Consider the following 26,316-nt stretch of genomic DNA (forward strand, 5'->3'; position numbering starts at 1 on the left):
GAAAACCAGACTTGCTGTTACCTTCTAGGAATGAGCTGATTCCTAATTTGTCATCATCCCGGGAGGTATTGGTCAACCCCAAAACTTCTGTGTTTTGACTTTTTCCTGTGTCACCAGACTGTCATCTCTTGCTTACAGATGCATTTCGTTACTTGCTCTGACTTCATTTCTAGATGGCCAGCATGGAAAGGGTTACAGTGCTTTAAGATGTCTACTCTCTTTCCCATTGTCCGCAAAGATGAGTATTTTTAGAATACTGCCTAATAAAGTCCTTAGATGACGCCTCACAATCTGTAAGTGAAGTCCAGGTGCCACTGACATCTCACAGTTGCAGACTCTAACTTTGGAGCTCTAACCTGTATTTTTAGCCTTATTTCTTAATCGGTATACTTAGGGTCCCCTTAATGTGGCATTGCTCATTCTGTCCCTACTTCATGGAAAATTCTCCCCCTCTTCTCATTGAAATGTCTGACTTAAGACATGGGTGTGGACATCATAGGGACTTGGGTGTCCATGCTGGTTCTGTGTTTCACAAGCTCTGTGGCTTTCACAAGCCTCCAAACCTTGTTCAAAGCCTTGGTTTCTGGAATTGTAAGGCGGAGTTGCTCTGAGGGGGCAATAGGCTGATGCACGGGTGAACCTCTGCCCGGGCCTGGAGCAGAGAGGGTGCTGTTAGCAGCCACGCCCTGCGCTCCTGCCCGGCCTCTGCGTAAACGTGTCCACGGCCTCTCCAGTCCCTAAGGTTTATACGTAGTTAGTGCTCACTCTGCATGTGTGGACCCGGATGTGTGCCATCCTGCCCCTGGTGAGCATTTTCCTGAGCTTCTGCCTGCTAGCCCTGACTCCACTCTTCTGCCAGTGTTTGCTCTGGAAGTGGAAACTTATTTTTGACCTTTGCCTAAGCAGAACATAATTAGGATGATAAAATCTGCTGCCCAAATCGTCATATAATGTGTTCTCAGAGTTGAATTGTATTTGATGATGTTTATAAATCCTCAGCTGGGAGGAGGGGCATCGAAGCGCACGGTAGTTGTTAGCTTCCTTCTTTCTCATCTCCGCATTGGGTGCTGCTCTGTCGGATACCGTACTAAGTACTTTGTATATGTTATCTCATTTAATCTTTGCAAGAACCTCGTGAGGGTGTGTTGCATTCGCTCCATTTTACAGAGAAGGAATCAGAGGCTCAGAGAGGTAACTAACTCGGTCTTGTCACATAACTAGTAAGGGGACTGGCTGCGTTTGGATGGGACGCAGCTCTCTGTGAACTCCAAAGCTCTTCACCGCTGCACCACCCTCTACTACCTGTTCTTAGCTCTGAGAGGCGATGACACAGCTCTTCAAGCAGGAGTGGAGTGGCGTGGATGTGAAGGCACAGGAATTTCATCTTCATGCGCCCTCCCCTCCCTGTTGCACCCACCAGTGAACATTCGCAGTAAAAACCCCCCAAGAAGAACCATTTTTTGAAAGAGTAGGGCTCCCGGTTTTTCCATTTGTACCACCTCACCAAGAACCTATTCTAGAGGCTAATTGCTATCCTTTCCTTCCCTGGTGTGAAATTTCCCAGTGGCCCGGCACTGAGCAGGAGTAGATGGATGAAGTGTCCCCCTGCCCCGGCCCCGAGTGACACAGAGTCAGCACCGAGCCTCGAGGGAAGGGTGGTGGAGCCTGCGTGGTGGGTAACCCGATACCCGCTCGTGCATCTCAGTACTCGTCCCAGCGGGACCCAGAAGGATTTTGTCGGTTCTGAGGTCGTATTTAAGGTAGTTCTAAGTTAAACAGTGGACACATTTTGACTTGCTTAAAGACAGACTTGATCCTAATTGCCACTGCCCTGTGGTCACAGGCTCTGCCTTATGAATCCAGTTTTCGCAAATCATTTTCCAAGCCGGTAGCCCCGTGGGTCCTGTCTGCAGAGGGTTCGTGTTATTACTGACCAGGCTCACTGTGCGCCCGGAGCCCTCCATACTTGGGCACAGCTCCACCCAGCCTCCACCTCTCCTAGCCCATCACCCGCCACCTCTTGGTGCCAGGTAGCCACTCAGAGCTACTGGGAAGATCTGTGTCTTTGGTTCCCAAGGAGCTGCTGCGACTCCCCCTTTTTATCTTCCAGTGTTTATCTTGTGCCGCTTGGCAGTGGGTCTTCTGCCGAGGGCCTGTGAAGTTGTCTCCATTGTGCTATCCCCTCGTCCTGTGCTCGTCCTCTGCTCCCACGGCAGCTCCTGTTGTTACCGGGGCTGTCCGCGTCTCTGCCGGTATTAGTGAGAAACCCCCAGTCCTTTCTCTCTCCCTCTTTGCCCATAGGAGGTCCACGTGCATGAAGTGCAGGACTGCAAATGTCGTGGACCATGAAGGTCTGTAGAAAACGTGGAAGCTCCCCAGGTGGCTCTGTGCCCGCCTTTGCTCCCTGCCCTCTGCAGGAGCCATGTTCTGGTCTGCATCCTTTATCCCTCCCCCGCCCCCCCCCCCCAGAGAAAAATCAGGATAGCTGTTTTTCACTAGGGGATTAGAGGCCCCTGTTACCAGTTCTCCCTTAGCCTGTGGTTTTAGGGCGGAGGAGAGTGGAGGAGGTGGGGAGGTGGGGGGAAAGTAAGAGGAGTGTAAGGGGGTGCATGGTTTCTAAGAGGTGCAAGCCGTAGGCATAAAATTACTGTAATTTGTTTTTAAAATTCTAAATCTGTTTTCTTTATATGAAAAAAAACTACAGTTCGTGAACTGACAATGTTAAATAAGTTGAAGTGTACAAATGTATACATAAAATACAGGCTCTCCAACTGCCTAATCACAGACATAAAATAACTCTCTTGCTTTTAATGTAGTTTTTATCTTTGATTAATGAAATGTATTACAGTGTTGAAACTTCAGTGAAGTTTGATACTTTGTCCTTTTAGTTAGTACAAAGAAATCAGGAATAATGGCATAATTTCATTTATGAAAATTATTAAGTTCATGATTTTTTATTTTTAAGACTCTTTTGTGGAGAGCAAGTATATTTTTCCACCACCTTTTTCTTTTTCTATTGCTTTTATACTGCTTTCCTTGAAATGAAAGGCAAGCATCAAGTGTTGGTTTTATCCTGTGGCTTCACTTTGGAAATTCTCCGACTATTTCTCCCTGTCAAGATACCTCCTGAGGTCTGTCTGCTGGCATGTTGCATGGCCAGGTGTTCTGTATAGGAAGGCCATTTTAGTGCAAAGGAGAGAGGATAGTCTATTAGATGAGTGAATGAATAAGTGTGTTGAACTGAAAGAGAATAATTTGTTCTCTCTAATAACTAACGGTCCTCATTATCCCACAGTAAAATATGTATCATTTTTCTGAAACCCATGCAAGATTATTGCTATTGGGCTTAAATAAAGCGAAATTTTACTCTTTTCCATCTGTGAACAGAAAAAAATATAGTCTTACTCTTCTTACACAATAGCCCTATGGGAAACATGGCCACGAAAACTTAGAACTCTTAGCTTTTGTTCTCCAGACCATAGGTTTTTTTTTCTCTTGTTCTAATGAAATCCCTCCATAGTCTGTAGAGGAAATATTCACAGTATGCTCCAACATCCACATAGTCTTCTGTACCTAAGAAAACAGGCCAGTGATAAGAATAGTCTAAAGCTCATCCTTGAATTTCATCTTTTAATAAATTTATATTTCATGCATAAAAGTACTTAGAATTATGTAATATCTTTCCTCTAATGAGCAATAATTTGTATAATAACCGTCAAGTACATTTCTTCATGGCCATTGATCAAATTGCAGGCATGTGCCTGTCTGGGCAGTTTTGTCGTTTGTCCTGAGAGACTATAGATATTTGAAGAATGAGAATTTAGAATTTAATCTCTGAAAGCAGTGTTTAAAACAAGACAACATGGTTAACCCAGTATGTTCCTGGATTCACTTGGAAAGTAAAAATTCCCTTTTAAAAAAAATGGCCCCATATCCCACACAGGTTACACAGGGTAGTTTTTGTTCATAGATAGGGTCCAATAACACCCAAGAAATGAGTGCAACAGCAGGCCAAGCAACGTCAGGGGTGCCTTTGACAGGCCTACAAAAGACGGGGGTGGGGTGGATAAAGTATAGGTGGTTGCGAGTAGAATGATGTCACCAGCAGGTGCCTCGGGTATCACTTTGTTGATCTAAGACTCTTGCCTTTTTTCACGATCAAGCTCTTAGAAGAACATACATATGTGACCATCATTTGCAAATCTTAAATATTTCCTATAACATAATTAATAAAATTTAAAAAGTAAGATCGCACCAAAGGCAAAGTAGGTTATTATCTTGTCTGCTGATAAGAACCACCTCTTCTGGGATGGAGCGCCATTCCACCGTATCACCAGTGGGTCATGCTCCCAGCCTACCTGTGCATTCATTGGATACTTGAATGTTGAAGCCTGCTGGGCTCAGCGTCATAATGGGCACTGTGAGGGATACGAGGATGACTAGGCCATGGCTCCTTTACTCACATTATAGCCCGGGCCATTTTGTCCATTTCACCATGGTAGGGAAGACTAGTGGACAGCACAGTGCATGTCCCAAGACAGGTAAAATAAAGGATTATAGGCATTCAGGGGAAGCACAGACCACTTGTAGCTTGGGCCACTAGAGAAGAGTTGATGAAGGTCTTGGCATTTGGCATTATGGGCTATGCTTTGGAGAGGCCAGTGTGGACTCGAGATTGGTTGCCTGTTCCCACCTCTCATTAGTTCTTCCAGCCCATTGCTGAATGGCAGTGGCCCCGACCTGCACGGCAGTGACCCGTGCCATCTCAGCCACTCCACATGGCACATGAGGGCCCGCAGTGACACTGCTCACCTAAGTCAAACAAAGATCCCTGGGAACTTGGAGCCAAACTCTGAAGCATGTTTAGAATATTTGCTGGGACTGGTATTCTGGCTTTGTAATACTTGGAGTGTCCAGAGGAAGATGGGACTTTCTCTAATTTAGAAGTTAGGTCAATTTAAAAAAACTTTTTAACTTTATTGAAGAGTAATTGACAAATATAATTAAATGTATTCAAAGTGTACAAAGTGATGATTTTATATACATAGACATTGTAGAACGATTACCAAGATCAAGAGAATTAACACATCCATCACCTCATGTAGTTTCCGTAGTTAACTTTTTTCGATGTGGTGAGAACACTTAAGATATATTCTCAGCAGCTTTCTCGTATATAGTGCAGTATTATTAACTACAGCTTGAGTTTTTTAAAAAGATGCATCATTTAAAAATTTTTTTAGTGTTTATTTATTTTTTTGAGAGAGAACTTGTGAGCAGGGTAGGGGCAGAGAGAGAGGGAGACACAGAATCCGAAGCGGGCTCTGAGCTGTCAGCACAGAGCCCAACGCAGGGCTCGAACCCACGAACCATGAGATCATGACCTGAGCTGAAGTTGGACACTTAACCGACTGAGCCACCCAGGTGCCCCAAAAAGATGCATCATTTTAAAATGATACTTAACCAATACTGTATAGCCTACAGAAAAATGACTAAGACATGATAAATGAGAACAGCTGAACGTAGCGTTAAAACTTTATTAAAACTATATTAAATCTACATACATGGATAAGAGGAAAAGGTAAAGGTGGTAAGTTATAGTTTCCTTATTGAAAAAGTAATATTAAAAATAAGACAGTTTTTACAAAATCAGAAGGAAAAAATGGTTAAACAATTACTAATTTCTAAAAGGTTTGCCTAGGGACCTCTGGCCTGGCTGTCCCTACACCCCAGCCCCCAAAATATTACCAACATAGCTGGGTAGGAGAGGTTTTTGTTGTAGGAGCAGCAATCCTTGGTCTGTTATTTTGTGCTATTGTATTTTGCAAATATTTTTTCAGCATACACTTACCATCTTGTCTCACGTTTAAATATAAGAAAGAAAATAGAAACACTTCTAGAGGTACACATCTCATTAAGTTAAAATTCACATTTAGAGCTATCATCAAGGGCATTAAAACAGTTGAGTGAGGTCATGAGGGTGCTGCACATCAGGATTTTTTTCCACTTAAAATTTTGGGGATTATCTTTGCAGGACATCAAAAATCTTGCGGGTTTATTTGACCCAAAGGTTTGGATATTATTTTTTACAAAATACTCATAAGTTTTCCATTTGTCTTATTGTTGCCGTGAAAGGCAGTTTCAGGTCTGCCACTTGCAGTTGTTGATCTTGAAATTGGATCTTTAGAATTCTTAAAATGTTTTATTATGGAAAATTCTAAACGTGTTCAGTAGTAGAGAAAATGGCCTAAGAATCCCCCAGGTGCTCGTGACCCAGCTTTAGCACTCTGCAACTGTGGACAATCTTGCTCCTCTTTTCCACCTACTCCCGATTATTTGAAGTGAATTCTAGGCACCATGTAATTTTACCTGTAAATAGTACATTTTACATTTCTAAAGATAAGGATTCCCCCTTTTCAGCATAACAACAATATTATCACTAGTAAAAAAGAGAAAAAAAGCTCACAGTTGCTTCATTCCATCAAACATCCAATAAGTGTTTGTATTCCCTAGTTGTATTAAGGATACACTTCTTTTAAAAAGTTCCATGTTTGAGAGGCACCTGGGTGGCTCAGTTGGGTTGAGTGTCTGGACTCTTGATTTCGGCTCAGGGTCATGATCTCACCTGTTCGTGGGACCGAGCCCCTGCACTGGGCTCTTCTAACGGTGCAGAGCCTGCTTGATATATTCTCCCTCTCCCTCCCTCTCCTCCCTCTCCCTCCCTCTCCTTCCCTCTCCTTCCCTCTCCTTCCCTCTCCCTCCCTCTCCCTCCCTCTCCTTCCCTCTCCCTCCCTCTCCTTCCCTCTCCCTCCCTCTCCTTCCCTCTCCCTCCCCTCTCCCTCCCCTCTCCCTCTCCCTCTCTCTCCCTCTCCCTCTCTCTCCCTCTCTCTCCCTCCCTCTCCCTCTCTCTCCCTCTCTCTCCCTCCCTCTCCCTCTCTCTCCCTCCCTCTCCCTCTCTCTCTCTCCCTCCCTCTCCCTCTCCCTCTCCCTCTCCCTCTCTCTCCTTCCCTCTCCCTCTCTCTCCTCCCTCTCCCTCTCTCTCCTTCCCTCTCCCTCTCCCTCCCTCTCCTCCCCCCTCTCCCTCCCTCTCCTCCCCCCTCTCCCTCCCTCTCCTCCCCCCTCTCCCTCCCTCTCCTCCCCCCTCTCCCTCCCTCTCCTCCCCCCTCTCCCTCCCTCTCCTCCCCCCTCTCCCTCCCTCTCCTCCCCCCTCTCCCTCCCTCTCCTCCCCCTCTCTCCTTCCCTCTCCTCCCCCTCTCGTCCTTCCCTCTCCTCCCCCTCTCTCCTTCCCCTCTCTCCTTCCCTCTCCTCCCCCTCTCTCCTTCCCTCTCCTCCCCCTCTCTCCTTCCCTCTCCTCCACCTCTCTCCTTCCCTCTCCTCCCCCTCTCTCCTTCCCTCTCCTCCCCCTCTCTCCTTCCCTCTCCTCCCCCTCTCTCCTTCCCTCTCCCTCCCTCTCCTACCCTCTCCCTCCCTCTCCTACCCTCTCCCTCCCTCTCCTACCCTCTCCTTCCCTCTCCCTCCCTCTCCCTCTCTCTCCTTCCCTCTCCCTCCCTCTCCCTCCCCTCTCCCTCCCTCTCCCTCCCCCTCCCCTCTCCCTCTCCCTCCCCCTCCCCTCTCCCTCTCCCTCCCCCTCCCCTCTCCCTCTCCCTCCCCCTCCCCCTCCCCTCTCCCTCCCCCTCCCTCTCCCTCCCTCTCCCTCCGTCTCCCTCCGTCTCCCTCTCCCTCCCTCTCCCTCTCCCTCTCCCTCTCCCTCCCTCCCTCTCCCTCTCTCTCCCTCTCTCTCCCTCCCTCTCCCTCTCTCTCCCTCCCTCTCCCTCTCTCTCCCTCCCTCTCCCTCTCTCTCCTTCCCTCTCCTCCCCCTCTCTCCTTCCCTCTCCTCCCCCTCTCTCCTTCCCTCTCCTCCCCCTCTCTCCTTCCCTCTCCCTCCCTCTCCCTCCGTCTCCCTCTCCCTCCCTCTCCCTCTCCCTCCCTCTCCCTCCCTCCCTCTCCCTCTCCCTCCCCCTCCCTCCCTCTCCCTCTCCCTCCCCCTCTCCCTCTCCCTCTCCCTCTCCCTCTCCCTCTCCCTCCCTTTCCCTCTCCCTCTCCCTCCCTTTCCCTCTCCTTCCCTCTCCCTCCCTTTCCCTCTCCTTCCCTCTCCCTCCCTCTCCTTCCCTCTCCCTCCCTCTCCCTCCCTCTCCCTCCCTCTCCCTCCCTCCCTCTCCCTCTCCCTCTCCCTCTCCCTCTCCCTCTCCCTCTCCCTCCCTTTCCCTCTCCCTCTCTCTCCCTCCCTCTCCCTCTCCCCCTCCCCCTCTCCCCCTCCCCCTCTCTCCTCCCCTCTCCCCCTCCCCCTCTCTCCTCCCCTCTCCCCCTCCCCCTCTCTCCTCCCCTCTCCTCCCTCTCTCTCCTCCCCTCTCCTCCCTCTCTCTCCTCCCCTCTCCTCCCTCCCTCTCCTCCCCTCCTCCCTCCCTCTCCTCCCTCTCCTCCCTCCCCTCCCTCCCTCCCTCTCCTCCCCTCCTCCCTCCCTCTCCTCCCCTCCTCCCTCCCTCTCCTCCCTCTCCTCCCTCCCCTCCCTCTCCTCCCTCTCCTCCCTCTCCTTCCCTCTCCTTCCCCTCCTTCCCTCTCCTTCCCTCTCCTCCCCTCTCCTCCCTCTCCTTCCCTCTCCTCCCTCTCCTTCCCTCTCCTCCCTCTCCTTCCCTCTCCTTCCCTCTCCTTCCCTCTCCTTCCCTCTCCTTCCCTCTCCTTCCCTCTCCTTCCCTCTCCTCCCCTCTCCTCCCTCTCTCTCCTTCCCTCTCCTCCCTCCCTCTCCTCCCTCTCCCCCTCCCTCTCCCCCTCCCTCTCCCCCTCCCTCTCCCCCTCCCTCTCCCCCTCCCTCTCCCCCTCCCCCTCTCCCCCCCCTCTCCCCCCCCTCTCCCCCTCCCCCTCTCCCCCTCCCCCTCTCCCCCCTCTCCCCCCTCTCTCCCTCCTTCCCTCCCTCCCTCTCTCTGTCCCCATCCCTCTCTCCTCTCCCTCCCTTTCTCTCCCTCCCTTTCTCTCCTGCTGCCCCTCTCCCCAACTCATGTGTTCATTCTCTCTCTCTTTCAAAATTAAATAAACTTTAAAAAAGATAAAAACCTTCTTGTTTGAATTGGAATGTAATAGTCCATATGGCAGTTAATCTGTCATTTTTCTTTTTCTTTCTTTCTTTTTTTTTTTTTTTTTTTTGCAACCATCCAATTTACTTGTTAAGAAACATGGGGTTTTTGTCCTATAGAATTTCTCTTATTCTGGAGTTTGCTGAATGCATCCTACTGGTATCTTTTAACATGTTCCTCTTTCTCCTGTATTTCCTGTAAAGTGGTAGTTAGAGCTAAAGACTTGATCATATTTCAGTTCAATTTCTTTCAGTTTTTGCTAATACTGCTTCCTAGGTGATGGTGTGTGCATCTATGAGATTAGAACCCAATATAGGCATATCATAAATATTTAGTACTCATTCTCTCAACCCTTTTCGACCTGAATTTTCTAATAGTATAACATATATTCAGAAAAGCACACAAAACCTAACTGAACAGCGTAGTCAGCCCTGAGCTCAAGAAACATTACATATATTATTACATCCTCAGAAGAAGCCCCCTCATGGCACCTCCTAGAAACTGTCTTCTACTCTCTCCAGGAAATTCTTATCCTGATTTCTGACATCGTAGATGAGTTTTTCTCGTTTTTTGGATGTGACATAAATTGTGTCTTTGCTCTTTGTATCTGGCTACTTTCACTCAATATTACGTGTGTTAGCTTCGTCCGTGTGGTTGTACTTCGTTCCTGTGTAGTATTGCACTGTATGCACTGTATGAATATACCACACTTGTTTCGGTGCATTTGAGGGTTGTTTCCACAACTGGGCCATTATGAATAGTGCTGTATTGAGCATTCTTGCACATGTCTTCTCTTGAACACTTGCATGTGTTTCTGTTGGGTATATACTTAGGAGAATTGCTAGGTCATGGGAGGCCTCATATATGTTCAGCTTTAGTAGGTACTACTAACTTTCCAAAGTGGTTCAACTAACGTACACTCCCTGCTCTCAGTGTGTAAGTGCCCCACATTCTTACCAATACTTGGTGTTGTGTGTTTTCTCCATTTAATGTGGTGGTATAACATCGTGATCTTAATTTGCTTTTCTTTGATGACAAATGAAATTGAGCACCTGTTCACATGCTTATTGTCCATTTGACTTTCTCCTTTTTGTGGGGTTCCTGGTGAGGTGTTTGTATACTTTTCTGTTGGGTTGTCTTTTTCTTACTGATTTGCAGGCATTATATGTTCTCAATATGAGTCCTTTGGAAATATACGTCACAAACCTCTCCTGTTTGGCATATGGTTTCTTTCAAGTATAACATACATACAGTGAGATGCTACTGTCTTAAGAGTCTCATATATTCTGTTGATCAAGACACAGAACTTTTCCATCACCCAGAGCATTGCCTTGTTTTCCTTCCCAGTCATCATCCCTCCTCACAAAAGAAACCAATCACCTGATTTGTCTTACCCTTGGCTAGTTTTACCTGTTTCAGAATTTTATATAAATGATCTTCTATAATGTATACTTACTGTGTTCAGCAGCTTTCACTTAGCAGAGTAGTTTGGAGATTTACCCATCTTGTGTATAGCATCATGCATTCTTGTTTCATTGCTGAGTAGTATTCCGTGTTAGATTACACAAGTTTATTTTTTCATTCTCCTATCAGTGGACATCTTGATTGTTTCCAGTTTCTGGTTATTTTGAATAAAGCTGCTGTGAAATTTCTTGTATAAGGCTTTTTATGGATGTAGCATTTACCTTTTAAAAATTCATTTATTTTTTCATTACTCATACTAAATACTCAGTTTGTGTATTATTCTCTAAGAAGTCCAGATACATGAACGCTTGGATTTGTGCAAAACATAAATGATGTATTTCCTAAAAGGGATTTTTAGGAAACAGTTTTACAGCAGAATTCTATTATTAGCAACTTCAGTAATTATTACCAACACCTGCTTAGGCATATCAGTTTCTCACTTTACCCATTTGGAGTTTTATTCATAAGGATTTTTTCCTTCTTCCTCGCTTGTATGGACACACATAATTGGCTTTACCTTAGTTATTTGCATTTGTGCTAATAGAGACCTTGTCTTTTGGAAGAAGAAAATTACTTAGGCCAATGCTTCAGCCTCTCAACTAAATGCCTTGACTTCAGAAGAGTTTTAAATACTCCTTGGAAATGGGGCAGGTGAACATTCTTAAAAGCAGGTATAGCTTACAATGTTTAGAAAGTATAGTGGTAGGAAAATTAATTTTGTGCTACATGTCATGTTGGAGGTGTGTGTGCTTAAGAATATGGCGATCTTAAGTAAAAAACAGCACTGCTGAACTCATCCACCACAGTGCCTGTGATGTTACTTTCTATAAATACTTTTTGAAACATGAGAGCTTTGATCTTGTTGCCAAAATAATGTGAGATCCTATAAATTGTCTAATTATAAATGACAGAATTTTAATTTCATTTCACTTTCCCTTTTGTCCTCCCCATCCCGCCCCCCCCCAAGAAAAATGGTGTGACTGTATCACTGCGAGTCACGGGATTGAATAAAAGCTCACATCATTTCTGCTTGTTGCAGGGAGAACCATGGCTGTTCTTCCCCCAGATAATTCATGAGACCCAAGTAGGTTATTCTTTCCTTTACTCTGAACTGGACCAGATGTTTGAACCTGTCAGAAGCTAGGCTAATAAAAGTGGAAGTTCCTTTTCTCAAATAGAGCATGAAGTTTGTTTCTTCAAGTCACTTGTTCAGTGAAAGCTCTCAGTAGAATAGATGAGGAATTCGGAAATCAGTTTTGCATCTCTTCCTCAAAGACGAATATGATTACTTAATGTATGGCGAGCAATTTAATATTAATTACACTGTGTATATGACACCTTTGATCATAAAGGTTTTGCTTTAATGTCATTTCTAACAAAAGTGTTGCATTTTGGAGGGACCGTAATTATAGATGCAGTTCCATGTAGCAGCTCGGTTTTGCACATTTTAAAATTCAGAACCTACCTCTAGGTGGCAGCACCAGATACTTTTTTTTTTTTTCCCTGTTTCACGTCAGCCTTCATGAGTTACCGTATAAGCAGTAAAACTTTTAAGTCTCCTGAAACTTTGAAATAAGTTGCTTGTTGACAATTCTGTGAGGATTTGGAGAAATTAATCCATATGTTGATTAATTTTGGGGCTTGTTGAAGCCTAGATTTTGACCTTTAAAAGAAAGATTCCAGCAGCAGTGATCCTTATTTTTTAACATGACATGTTTTCATAATAAGATTTAATTTAGCCGTCTCTAATTTGCCTGTTGAACTTAAAGTTGTCCACTCAAGAAAATCACTTTTTAATGACATTTTTATATCCAAGTAACTTCTACAAGGATCATTATACACCTACTATGTTAAGGTAATTACCGTGTCCTCTCCTTTTACATTTTTAAAACATAGCAATGTTCTATGACCAAGAATGCTGAGATGAAGCCCCTTCTCTTGAAAAAAGTCAGCCTGGGAATAAATCTGAAGTAATTAGCCATGCCACTTGGCTTTGTTATTGCCACGGGGAGATAAGGAATTGGACATTTAAAGTAGAGATTTCAGGGTGCCTTGGTGGCTCAGGCGGTTGAGCGTCCCACTCTTAGTATCGGCTCAGGTCACTAGCCCAGGTCATGGGATTGAGTCCCGCATCGGGTTCCATGCTGAGCGTGAGCCTGTGTGGGATTCTCTTTCCCTCTGCCACTCTTCTGACTCGTGCATGCTCTCAATCTCTTTCTAAAATTAAATTAAATTAAGTTAAATTAAATGAAGCCTAGGGAGACCTTTCCCTGCTTCCTTGCTGCAGGTTGGCCGTTTCTGTGCATGTGCGAGACCAGTGTTGTTTCATTCCTTGATTTTTGGATTGTGAAAGAAGCCTGCTGTTGAGAAAACCTGTCTTTATTGTTTTTCCTTTTCCTTTCTTTTTGAATAGTATTGGTCTGAGAAATTGATACATGATGATACCATGAGAGAAAAGGTGAAGTTCCTTTCTCGTATTTGTTGATGAAACAATAGTTTATGTGAATACATTTGGATTCACAAATAGAGTGTAAGGAATTTACAACAGTTACCATTCAGTTCAGAGAAGAAATGGCCTCATTCCCAGGCATCGTCTTTCATTTTCTGTGCTCCTCCTTGTCTTTAAATGGCAAGGTATATCTTCCCTCACTCTTCACTAATTTGCTGTTTTTCTTAGGGGTTAATTTGTAAAATAAAAAATGTATGGTGAGTCTTGGGGCCAAGTGACCTAGGTTACAGTAATTTATGTCACTAACCAAGAATACTTTTTCAAGTGTTCTTTAAATTTTTTAATGTTTATTTATTTTTGAGAGAGAGACAGACAGACAGACAGACAGACAGACAGACAGAATGTGAGTGGGGAAGGGGTAGAGAGAGGGAGACACAGAATCCGAAAGCAGGCTCCAGGCTCTGAACTGTCAGCACAGAGCCCGACATGGTGCTTGAACTCACGAGCTGCGAGATCATGACCTGAGCCAAAGTCGGACACTTAACTGACTGAGACACCCAGGTGCCCCTCAAGTTGTTTTTAATGTGTACTCTTTGTTTTTATTGTACAATCAGGTTAGGAAATGCTCATTTTGATGCATTCCTACACAGAACAGCTGTTAACTTGCTATGCAGCATGAACATGTGTTCCATATATTTTTCCAAATACATAATCTTGAGTGAATATTGTCTAGATTAAATGATGTTCATCCACTATTTTAATTTTTCATTCATACGATATTTATTGAGTGCTTATCACATGATAGGCACCACTGAAAGGGGTTTGTCCTCTAATGTCTGATTTTAAACTTCAAAAGTGCCTGGTCAGTGACACTTCCTCCGTTTCATAGGTGAGAAAATTGAGACTCAAAGTCCCCGTCTTACTGTTCTTTGTTCAGCGCCTCTTCACTGTGTCAGTCAGCCTCAAGTGTAGATGGCACTTGAAAACTGACCAAGTAGGATTTAAGATCTTGTCATTGAGTTCTGAATACATCTGTTTGATTATCTACCTATGCAGCAGCTGTTGATAGAGTGAAAACAGTTTTCAGGTATTTTTCAGTGTTTCAACTTTTTGCTCAGTGACTTTTATATTTCTTATTTACCTTTGTGCTAAAATAAAGATGATAGCTTTCCTCGAATTTCTAAAAAACCTAGAATTCTTAGGGATTGCTAAAGGGTGATTTCAAGAAAATATTTTAGGATGCAGTGTGTATTAATTATCTTTAAGGGTAAATCCAAATAGTAGATTTTGACAGATATGCTTTGACCAAAGGGAAATTAAATTGGCCTGAAAATGTTTCTTTTCTTTAAATAGTTTGTGGAAACTGGGTAGCATAAACTATACATCAATTGAGTTCTTGTATCATTTTGATTGAAACACGGAAGGTATATTTTGTTTCAAGATTGTTGGGAACGTTTTGGCCTATAGAATGCGTAGATCCATTGTTTTTGCACATATTTTAAATTTCTGAATTCAGAACACCAAAAACCCGTGTCGCGTTTTGTCTCAGATGCTGCTACTGAATTTTAACCACTGAGTTAGATTGCACCCTACATGCTGTTAAGTACTGAGCCAAGATGGAATCGACCACTGCATCGAAATCAGGGTTAGCACTTGTGTCTGCACTTGAAGGAGTTGTAATAGCATAGAACTTGTTTTCCTTAATGGGATTTTTATGCTCCATTTCAGTCTTAATGGTGATACTTTGATTTTAAGAGATTTTCTTAATAACAGTGCACATTTATTTGAGATTCTCACTGGAACTTTAAGAAGATAGTAAAACCATCCTGTAGAAGTAGTTGCTTCTGAGCCCAAACGTCTGGGGGCATATCTGCATTGTGTTAGTGCAGTTTACTTGTTTTATTTAATAAAGTAATCTTTTGTAAAGAGAGAAGTCACTTGTCCATGTGATGTGAGCCTTTGTCTTGAGTTCACATGGTTGTGTATGTGTGTGCAGGAACTTAAAATCATTCCTTTGTGAGTTTTCTTCTTTGGGGTCTTTTTTGTGTACAGGAGTTGAAATAATTGTTCCTTTCTAAATTTGTTCCTTTTTTTTCTTTTAACCTTAATAGGACTCGACTCCACCCAGTTTAGAGTTCATCATTACCATAAAGATGAGGAGAATGATGCCCTACTTGGTGGCCCAGCACAGCTCACAGATGAGGAGAAATACAGGGACTGTGAAAGATTCAAATGTCCGTGCCCCACGTGTGGGACAGAGAATATTTACGATAGTGTCTTCGATGGTTCGGTTAGTTGTTTCTTGCTGTTTCTTTTCTTCATTTTGTTAACCAACTAGCATAGAGGCCTTTCCTCCCCACTATATATAGATATACGAAAGGCGGGGCAGGAGGGGGAATGTTGCTTTCATGTGCTTAAAGAATTTTACCATCATCTGAATTCTGCCTTCACAACCTCATTTCTGCTTGAGAACTCTTAGTAGAATGTGCCTAAATAGTGTTTTTGGCTTCGCTAGAGTACTTGTTTGGCCTTGGTTTTTAAATGGAATCTCTTAAAAATTCTAAAGTATCTTAAAGTATTTTTTATTGTAATTCCTTAATCAGTAACCTGTAATTCCCCATCCCCAGCCCCAATTTATTAAGACTTAGAGCAATATTTGCCTTTATCTTAAATCAAGTTAATGGGAACTAAGTGTTTTTGGAAAATTTTTGTTTATCTTTACACATCCCACTTGCCTCCTTTTTGACAAAGGTACTCTGATTATCTTTTCTGCTGTCTTTGCGTGTCAGGCATTGAAAAAGTCACAGGGAGACATTCCTCTCAAGAAGTACTGCCAAAAAATGTATCATTGACCTTGGATCAGAACTTGAAACTTAGCCAATTTACTTGATTCAACTGCAGTGTTATACATGTACTAGCCATGGCAAATGAGTAGGCAGCAGAACTGTGTAAAACCTTGAAACTGAAAGAAAATACATCCTTTATCTAAATTAAAAGTAATTATTTTAAGTTAATTTGGACAAACAGCAGATGTTTTGCATTTTTTTGAATCAAAACAAAGCAGTCTTTGGAAGCAAGTGCAAGGAAGAGGCAGACACAGATCAGCAATACTTGCTAAATCCTTGAGTTTTGCTTCATTACAGCTGTAAATAAGATAGTTAATTGCATGGAGGCTTGACGACTTGCAGATGGGCTAGCTGTGGAAGAGCCGATGTCAAGCTCTAAAATCTCTTCCACCTGGAATTGCTTAGCGTGGCGGGTAGGGTTATGTACCAGATTGGAGCAGGAAACCAAGATGTTTAAGTATCAAGAAGGAAAACACATGCTCCAGAAACCCCAACAGTTTTCCTGTATATTATATTTGCTTTGTTTTTGTTTAAAACAAAACAAAACAAGACGTTTTCCGTAACTGCTAATAGTTACTTCTTTCACATTTCTTCTTCTTGCCTTCCGTTCCCCCAAATATTTGTCATTTGAGGGGGTGGTAGAGAGGGAGGATTACAGAAATTTTAGGTGTTCTAAGCTGACAGTAAGTGATTGCTTTCCATTGCAGTCCTTAATTTTTAGGCTTTCATCTTAAAATTAAGTTGCCAATGTGAAAGCAAACTAATGTCATCAGTGCACTTGCCTTCAGATTTGGGATGAATAAGCACACATTTAAAACTTTGATCAATTTCTCTAAGAAGAACGTTTATTTCCAATAGTGTGACCTCACTGGCATTTTCAGAGGGAAAATTATTTTATCCGTAAAGTCTATCATTTATTGAACGTACAAAAAAGAGATTTCAGGGTTTTCCCTTCACCTGTGTGCATTCCGTTATCATGGTGGCAAAAAAGTAGGAGGTTCTTGTGACTCGGGATCTTTGAGAGGACAGTAGTTGAGAAAATAGGATTAAAAACTCACCAATAAAATGAATTTATGGATATTGTACACCAGGACACGTGTTAGCTTTTAAGCACAAAAAAACCTTCTCTGGCCTTACAGTAACCTTTTGTGTATTTGTTCTGACTTCTGTAGGGAACTGATATAGAACCCAGCTTGTATCGTTGCAGTAACATCGATTGTAAGGCTTCACCTTTGACCTTTATGGTACAGCTGAGCAACAAATTGATCATGGACATTAGACGTTGCATTAAAAAATACTATGAAGTAAGTATCCACAATGAGTTTCTTACATATGCAACTTACTTAGGTTTGGTACTTGTTTTAAAATAAAACAGTGTGATTTTGTATTACTGGTTTTTTTATGAAACTAAAATTTTGAGATGACTTTGCAGAAAAAGTACTTGATTTTCTGTGGAACATTACATTTCTGTCACTAATGAGCAGTATTTTAAATAATGAATGTTTGCTTTCAGGAAAAATGAGAATATAATCAGGAAGTGTTTTAGTTTATTGTTACCTAAGTAAGACTAAATTAAATGGCCACTCAGATCTTTGGCCAGAGGACAAAAAAATCAGTATTGCCTGTCTTTGGCAAGTAGAATCATAACATCATGTTTGGTTATTTTAATAACTGTCTCCTAGCTAAGACTTCATGTTTATGTGGTAATCTACACCATTTCATAGCTGTGTTGTCCAAGGAAATCAAAATAAACATATTTTAACTTTGAATGCAATCTGGCATTTTGAAGAGAATGGCTAATTTTTATAAACGTATCGTAAGAATGCTAGAGGAGTGAGCTCTCTGCATTAGAAAGGCTTTTTTTTTTTTTTAATTTTTGGTTTTAACATTTCATAGGAATGAGGTTTTTTGGTCATCTAAAAATTTCTGTTACGTGAAAGCTCAGTGTAACTTTATTTAAAGAAGCTACATTGGCAAGGCATTTCCAAAAAATGCTCAGATTCTATTAGGCAAGACCCATGACTTCATCAATATCATCCTTTACTTTCTACTTGTGTTTGTTAACATATAATACAGCATTTTCTTCTTTAAAATTGAACTCATGAAATGAAAATTGATTATTAGGTCATTAGGATGAAGAGTAGAAACATAGAGTGTAAGTGTTGTAATTTTGGAGTAGAATAATTTGTATTTGTCAAAAATACCCAAGTAGGTTTGTGTGAAGGTATTTTTAAAATAATAATTATGACTACATTTTTGGAAATCTGAAACATTTTAGTGAATAATCCTGTGCCACACTTAATGAACAGTTGGATGGGAATAAAGGTTATCTGTGGGTTCACATTCCTCAGTAGATGAAATGTTCAGCACATGTAATGTTAGGCCTTTATTTAGCATGAAGAGCCAAAATCAAAACTATTCATCTCCTCATTTACAGACCTCGTTGAGCAGAGCATGATTCTTGACTCTAGGGAAGAATTCTGAGCTTTCTCTCCGTGTTTAGTCTATCAAAATCTTTACCATGGAAATGTTAATACTAGAAGAAACTCATCTCTTGCCTCCCCTAAGAAAGGACAATCTGTTTTGACTAAGTTGAGAATATACAGAAAAGGAATCTTCTATATAGTTAGCAACCTGCTCTCACAGAAAGATCGATTTCTAACTGAATTGTATGGCTGGTGGTGGTGGTGGTCGTGGTGGGTATATGAATGTTTTCCAAGCTAAATAACTTATATAGGCATCCAGACTTTTAACCCAACGTTTCTGTAGTTTTTGTGGCTTCTGTAGTATTTGCTTTAATTGTCTTGTCTATCAGCCATCTCAACAACAAATAACAGTTTCCCTCTAGTTAAGTGCCCACTTGATTGATTTTTCTAAGGGATGTCTAATTAAAATACCCAAATAATCACTCCCGAAGTTGAAGATTGATACGACTGTCCTCAAAATTAGGAACGTATTTCTCTACTTGCTGATCTTAGTCATATGTAATTGCATGGGAGAGAAAGAAATCCATTTATTCGTTCTTTTTATGGCCCCATGCTGAACTAATGTCTTAAATAGTCTCATGATTAGAGCTTTTATACAGAATGCTCAAACACCTCTAGATTCTACTTCACTGTAGACTGTTCCCTTTTTCCTGTCCCCACACTTAAAGGAACTTCTGCTGATGTAGGGACGTGGTGTTGAGTTGCTTTTGTTATTCTGCCTCACGTGCTACTGATGACAGTTAGTTCAGTGTGATATATGGTAGCGATGGCCATCCAGCTGGAGATTAATAACTGTGCTGGAGACAAGGATATTGGTAATAAGTACTGAGATAAAGTGACTGTTTTCTGAAGCTAATGACCAAAAAGGTTTCTTCCTGTTTCACAAGTTAAATACTACCACTGCGCATAAAACTTGTCCATGGACTGAGAACAAGAGTCCATATTGTTTTTCATTTTTGTCTTAGAATCACTGCAGGGGGAGTACAACCTACATTAAGAAAGGAAGCCATCTCCATAGGTAAGGAGCTTTAGGAAGACAGTGGAAGAGTGTGGTACTTGACCAAATGCTACCTGCCCAGGAACATAGTTCTAGGTTATCAAGAAATCAGGTTGTCAAAAACAAAGGGACAGAAGTCAGGGTAACAATATATGCTTCTAAATCACTTTTCAAAAAAATACATCACATACCCTGTTAGTTTCTGTCATGAATAAATGGTGCTGACCGAATAAATGTGTAACAAACATTAAAAATTCTGCATATCAGGGGCGCCTGGGTGGCGCAGTCGGTTGAGCGTCCGACTTCAGCCAGGTCACGATCTCGCGGTCCGTGAGTTCGAGCCCCGCGTCGGGCTCTGGGCTGATGGCTCGGAGCCTGGAGCCTGTTTCCGATTCTGTGTCTCCCTCTCTCTCTGCCCCTCCCCCGTTCATGCTCTGTCTCTCTCTGTCCCAAAAATAAATAAAAAACGTTGAAAAAAAAATTTAAAAAAAAAAAAAATTCTGCATATCTGAGAATCTATATCATTTAATGTCTTAGTATCGTTTACTTCCGTGGAGAATTTCTCTTCACCACATAGCAGTGATGATATCCCTCGAACTCTTATTTCCTAGGACATTTACATTTCAGTGTACATTAGAAATACAAAAAGCGTCAAGTAAGAATATTAAATACATTAATTGCCTAGGAGGAAAACAACTCTAGTGCTTTATCCCAGGACCTGATGGAAACATTGAAAGACTTGGAGGTATCACAGAAAGCTCTAATTCACAGTTTATTTTGTGCCCTGGTCCTTGTTGGTTCCTCTATACAAAGTTAAAATTGAACTGGTATTTTTTTGAAAATCATAAAAAGCCCATTTAAAGACGATATCTCTGAGCTTTTAAGGATGTTTTTGAAAGACTCAATTTTACAGTGAAAAATTGATATGTGTTTCCTCTCCCCTTAAATTCTGCTCCAGAAGAGCAAATACATACATGCGCGCGTGTGCACACGCACACACGCACACGCACATAAAGGGAGAGAAACACTAGCTAATCTAAATTGGGAAATGAAGAGGGCTTTTTTTAAGCATGAAAATTTCATCATCTTGTCAGCTGGCAGAATGCCTGCTGTGTGGATTCACAAAGGCTAAGAATTACACTTTCATGAAATTTTCCTCACTAACTGCCCTGGTTAATTTGAAAGATAACCCACTGTTCGAATTCATTCCTCAGTTGGGCGGTGCAGGTTTTATCTTTGATCTGACAAAGCATTTGTGTTAATCGTTTTGGCCCTCCACTAGACACTCTTGGGATTGTGCTTTTACAATAAATGTGTCTGTGATAGCTCTTTAGTCTATTATACTTACAATAGATCCATAGAACTGGTAATTAATTCTCCACTGCTTTGGAAATGGGAAGAATAGGTGTAGCTCTGTCAAGTGCTGCCGGGAAGTTTGTTTAGCTGGTTCATGTTTGAAGTGTTCTCCTCAGCTGTCCACGAAGTAGCCACCGAAGAGAGTCTAAGATTGAGTTGCGGTCTGCCCTGAAGACTTCCTGATAAATGGGAAACCTGACCCCTCTTGCTACCTGGGAAGGGTATAGTGAGTGGGTCATTTACTTTTCCTCTCAAGTACTGTTAGTTATAATATTCATTGAACCCTTATTTTAATACTTAAAAGAGCCATTTGTTTCTAAAGGTGCATTGTCAACTAAAATCCATTCCTAAATTCTCCCTGATGACTTGCTTATGCAGGTTTTAGAGTTCCGGTGGGACAACACGGATCCCTCACCAGCCTTGTAGCCTTTCTAGCCGCTTGTAAAGGAGCATTACTTACAGCACTTGACCGTGGTATTTTAATGTAAAGGTGTTGCCGGCCCTCCGTCTAGAAAACATAACTTGGAACAACTAGTCACTGCCATGCATATGATGACTGTCAGTTGCTTGGATCAGAAATTGGTGGTTGGATTCGTTAGAAATTTGCTTTTGGTCTTACAGTTTTAGAATCTTCCTAAAGGAAGCTTTCTGAGGACGGGCTGTGCTTTCTTGTGTGGTTCACCTGTGATCTCTGCCACAGCCCCTTGCTCTCAGTAGTATGTATATTTTAGTGGTTAGTAACCAAAGGAACCAATAAAAGGTTACACTTTCATGTGTTTCCTTTAAATTCTTTTCTTACAGTGCTGTCATATTAGAAGAAGGTTTATTGTTAGTATACAAGATTCTCAGGTTAACACAAAATGCCACATCAAATAAAATCATGAGAACATTGACAAAGTTGTTTACTCTGTCTTGCATTTTCTATGTCACCGATTACTCCTGATTTCATTATATGCTGATCTGCAACCTCATAGCTTTACTTTCTTTTCTCCCCAAAGTATCCGGCAAAGAGGCATCAGACCAGAAATATCTTCATCATGGTGCAAAATCACATCGTGCAGGAAAGTACTCCTTGTCCCGATAGCAGTCTTACGCTGACCTCTGCTTCCTCTCGCGCTCCCACTCTTGCCCTGATTTTTTCCCTTTTACTCCTTAGTATATTGTGGCATAAGTCACGTTTAAAAAGTGTCTTTTGGACCTTTTTGAGGAATTCCAACTATAACGTCCAGTGTCAGTTGCCTCATGATGCAGAGACTTTGTTAACCTCACATGTGGAAGCACCTAGTAGAGAAGGGAGTGCGCTCGACCACCGATGCTGAGCGTCGGTGTGGTGGCTGTCTGTGCCTCTGAGAGATGGCACGTGTCCGGGAAGTGGAGTGGGATGTTTTGTAGTATGTGAAGAACCCATGGTAAACTGGGTTTTTTTCCCCCATCTTTACAAAGAAATAAAAGCCTTTTAGTTTTGGAATGGATATGCATTTCTCGAAGACAGAGTTAATAACAACCACCACAAATAACGTTAAGGGAGACATTGAATCGGAGGTACCTTTTATTAAAAGTGTCAGGAGAACTTGGTGAAATATTGGTTAAACTATTTTTTCCAGCACAATATGTACTCATTCAGAGTCACAGATAGAATCCATGGTGTCCCACTGTGCTTGATGAAAGAGCATTTCTTGAGGAATACGCAGAACTTGAGGAATTAATAAATCTGAGAAATGAGAGAGCAAGCAGCCTCTCGCCCTGCCGTGCCCCCCCCCACCCACCCGTGTAAATCACCAACATGGCCACTCTCATTTCTCTTGCAAATGTGGCAGCGTGTCATGACAGAGCTCTGTTGTGCAGGTGGATCCAAGGGTTGTAGAGCCATGCGGTGGTGTTCAGTAACTCTCTCCTGTTCCGCTGCAAATATTTGGTGTTCAATAACCCTCAAAATTTCTCATTTCCTACCTGTGGTGATACGGGCTGTTAGTTTTTAGGTTAGCGCTTGCAATATGCAGTAGTGTCACAGGTATGTGAGTTCAAATAGTTTAAACTCTCAGCACTACTGGAATTCCTGTTTATTTCCTGGCCTCTGCATTTATATTTAGAACGTTTAAAAAGGATAAATTGGGTTTCTTTTTTGTAAAGACTCTTAACAGCATAATTATAAGTGCTGCAGAAGGCACGCAAGGAAGCAGTACATCTCCACCCCGTTCATTCAGCTTTGCTCGCAGCCGAGTCCGTGCTGCCCAGCAGTGCTGGGAGAAGGATCGTTTCTGGAGGAATCCATAAAACGCATCCTAAATCTCATTAAAACAAAACAAAAAAGAACATAATGAGAATTAATGTTTCTTCTTGCTCCCCACCATTTGACGAGGAAGCCAAGCATACATTTACACCACGGACACCGATCACATTTTTTAAATGTGGTATTCGAAGCCCCAGGCCCATCGGTGGAGTGTTCGTGTGTTTTTATTAGTGAGTGGCTTATTTTTCTTAGGTATGAATATCAAGCGAGGTGATTTTTGAGTCACGTATAACGTGTCGCTACTATGCCATGGTGGGTTCTCACAGAAAAACTAAGAAATGGAATTTGGTGATGGTTGGAGTAGAATGTCACTGCAAGCAAATTTATTGTTGTACAAATCTAAGTGAATAATTGGTCTAATATAATCCCCTGAGACATGCCAAAAGCAGCTTACCAGGGTATGAATATCAGCTATTATAAAAGGTTTCTCAAGGGGCGCCTGGGTGGCTTGGTTGGTTAATCGTCCGACTTCGGCTCAGGTCATGATCTCACGGTCCGTGAGTTCAAGCCCCATGTCAGGCTCTGTGCTGACAGCTCAGAGCCTGGAGCCTGTTTCAAATTCTGTGTCTTCCTCTCTCTCTGCTCCTCCCCTGTTCATGCTCTGTCTCTCTCTCTGTCTCAAAAATAAATAAACGTTAAAAAAAATTAAAAAAAAAAAAAAAGGTTTCTCAAAAGCAAATTGGATCAGATAGAGCCTTATATGCCACCCGACTCGTCCCTCATAGAAGAACCATTTACATGTACTCTTTAGTTAGCACAGCACCTCTTTATCTTTGGTTTCATTTCATCTTAATCTTGTGGCGTGGATCCTGTCCAGGAAGGCTCAGAACCAGAGCATGATCTTGAGGAACTCACAGGACACCCACACCAAATTCTCAGGTGCTCTGACTGCGGGGAACAGTGTTGTGTATCACGGACTGACCCTGAAGCTGCCTGCATGATTTGAGCTCGGACCACAGCTCCTGCCTTGCCCATGCCTTTCCCTACGTTTGCATATTCTTCCTCCTGAGGTTTTTGTTTTTTTGTTTTTTTTTTTTGTTTTGGCCCAGGTGGGGGCAGGTACAGCCATGGCCCTTGCCTGTCCTTTCGTTATGTTCCGCAAGTTTAGTGCGTCATTCTGTCAGTCTTGAGACCATCTGCTGCTAGCCTCACAATAGACTGTGCGGTTTGTACTCAAACACCTAGGTCAGGGTTCCTGTCTAGTCGCTTGCCTGTTGTGTGACTTGGGCTAGTTGCTGAGCTTCTGCAAGGCACAGTTTCATTCTCCTGTGAAGCGATGGTCATGGTACCTGCTGTGTAAGTTCATACAGAGGACTGTCTGGGAGGATGCATTTAAAGTGCTTAGAGAGTGCCTGGAGTGCACATTATTTTTTATTTTTTAAATTCATTTATTTATTTTGAGAGAAGGAGAGAGACGACACTAGTAGGGAGGGGCAGAGACAGGTGGAGACAGAGCATCCCAAGTAGGTTCCTGTGGTGCCAGCGCAGAACCTGACGCAGGGCTTGAACCCACAAAACCACGAGATGATGACCTGAGCCGAAACCAAGAGTCGGATGCTTAACTGACTGAGCCCCCGGACACCCCTGGAGGGCGCATTATTAGCGCTTGTTATTCCTTCCTGAGATATGGTGGGTGAACATGGCTCACTTGTGTTCCTGCATACAGTCAGAACCCCCAGAGATTCAGACCTGGGCTGGGGCCTCACTGCCTGTTCAGAGGTGTCCATTAGAAGCTTTGGTCCTCTTGCTGCTTTGCCTCAACCATCCAGTTCAGAATGATTCTACACCACGCTTCTTGGTTCTCCCTGCAGTTGGCCACTGTGGTAATTCGTTTTTCAGTGTTGTTACATAGGATCCTAAAGTGAGCCTTAGGAATGGACACTAATAAAGGCAGCTTGAGGAAGTGATTAAAAGCAAGGAAAGGACACTAGACCCCGACTTCGAGGCCCAGCACTCGGTATTGTGTTCACCCTGATACGTGCTCAGAAAGATGCTACGAAATGGGTTCATGATATATTTGGAGACATTGGTGCTATCAAGTGATTCTGTAAAGTCACGATACCATCAGGCCTATGACCGTACTGGGGACCGTCCAGCATTCTGCCCAGTATATATGGTAAGACATCTGTTCACGAATAACCGGTTGCTCACCATCTTCCCTGTAGTCACCCTTCCCGGAGGAGGCCGCACAGGCCCCAGGCATTAGCATTGGCGGGTAGGCCAGGCCGCGAGGCTGACTGGGGTGAGAGTCCAAAAAGCTGATTATAGCCCCCCAGCAAAGGGCTAGCCCGGCAGCTGAAGGGAAGCCTGGGGTTTCAGCAACTTGTGATACGGTTCGCCTCCTCTGAAGGGAAAATTGGAGGTTTTTTGAAATGCTGAGGAAATGCCATAGGAGTTGTCACATATCTGAAAACAAGCAGGTAAAAGCAGCAAACTGCTTGTGCCGAAACAGTAGAATTCCTTTCTTCAGTTTGATTTCTCTAACCTTGTATATTTAGGAAAAACTCCACTTGAGGTCTAACTCCAGTCGTCTAGAGCTCCTGTCTTGTAGTAGAGTAAGAAATTGAACCAGAACAGATTTCACTTAACCTTTCAAAAGTGAGATTTTCACACCGTTGACCTTCTGGACTTCAAGGAGCAAAACAGAACTACGTGTTTTCTGCTGCACATGTAAACGAGAGAGGGAGGAGAGCGCCTCAAACAACGGATGTCTCATGTTTGGTTTTCCTAGAAAGCATATGTTGCAGTTAACATGTGGAAATGGATAGTTAAAGATACAAATATCCGCATCATGCCATCTCGCTTAGTGTTCTGTTAAAAGGAATAACCCTGTAACTGTTCATGAGGGAGTTAATTTAGCCGCCTTTCAGAGACACTAGAGAAAAATTCTCAAAGCCTGGATTCTGAAAAAAAATACTAATAAAAATTAGAGCACCAGTGTTGTATTTTATTTTTATATATATTTTTAAATGTTTATTTATTTTTGAGAGTGAGAAAGAGTGTGAGCAGGGGAGGAGCGGAGAGAGAGGGAGACACAGAATCTGAAGCAGACTCCAGGGTCTGAGCTGTCAGCACAGAGGTCGACGCGTGGCTCAAACTCATGAACTGGGATTTCATGACCTGAGCCGAAGTCAGGTGCTCAACCAACTGAGCCACCCAGGCGCCCTTGAGCACCAGTGTTTTGTAATTGATGGGTACTGGTTTGTTTTGTGCTTCGTGTAAGTCAGGAGTGGCTTTACCATATGCTTATACCAACACTATAATGTGTTGGTCCCAGTTTGATCTTGAAAAGCAGTATGTAAGTTTTTGTCCTGTTCAGAACTC

The 26,316-nt window shown here is 42.8% G+C and overlaps 1 protein-coding gene across 2 annotated transcripts in view; it reads left to right on the forward strand.

The window, feature by feature from the left end:
• POLA1 (DNA polymerase alpha 1, catalytic subunit) overlaps nt 1-26,316 on the forward strand; it is a 306,942-nt gene that overhangs the window by 137,083 nt on the left and 143,543 nt on the right. For both annotated transcript variants that reach the window (XM_058713648.1, XM_058713647.1), the window contains exons 33-34: nt 15,129-15,307; nt 17,036-17,167. In XM_058713648.1, coding sequence (XP_058569631.1) covers nt 15,129-15,307; nt 17,036-17,167 — 311 coding nt within the window. The remainder of the gene's footprint in view (nt 1-15,128; nt 15,308-17,035; nt 17,168-26,316) is intronic.

This window comes from Neofelis nebulosa, chromosome X (assembly GCF_028018385.1).
Source record: "Neofelis nebulosa isolate mNeoNeb1 chromosome X, mNeoNeb1.pri, whole genome shotgun sequence".
In the NCBI taxonomy this organism is placed as follows: domain Eukaryota; kingdom Metazoa; phylum Chordata; class Mammalia; order Carnivora; family Felidae; genus Neofelis; species Neofelis nebulosa.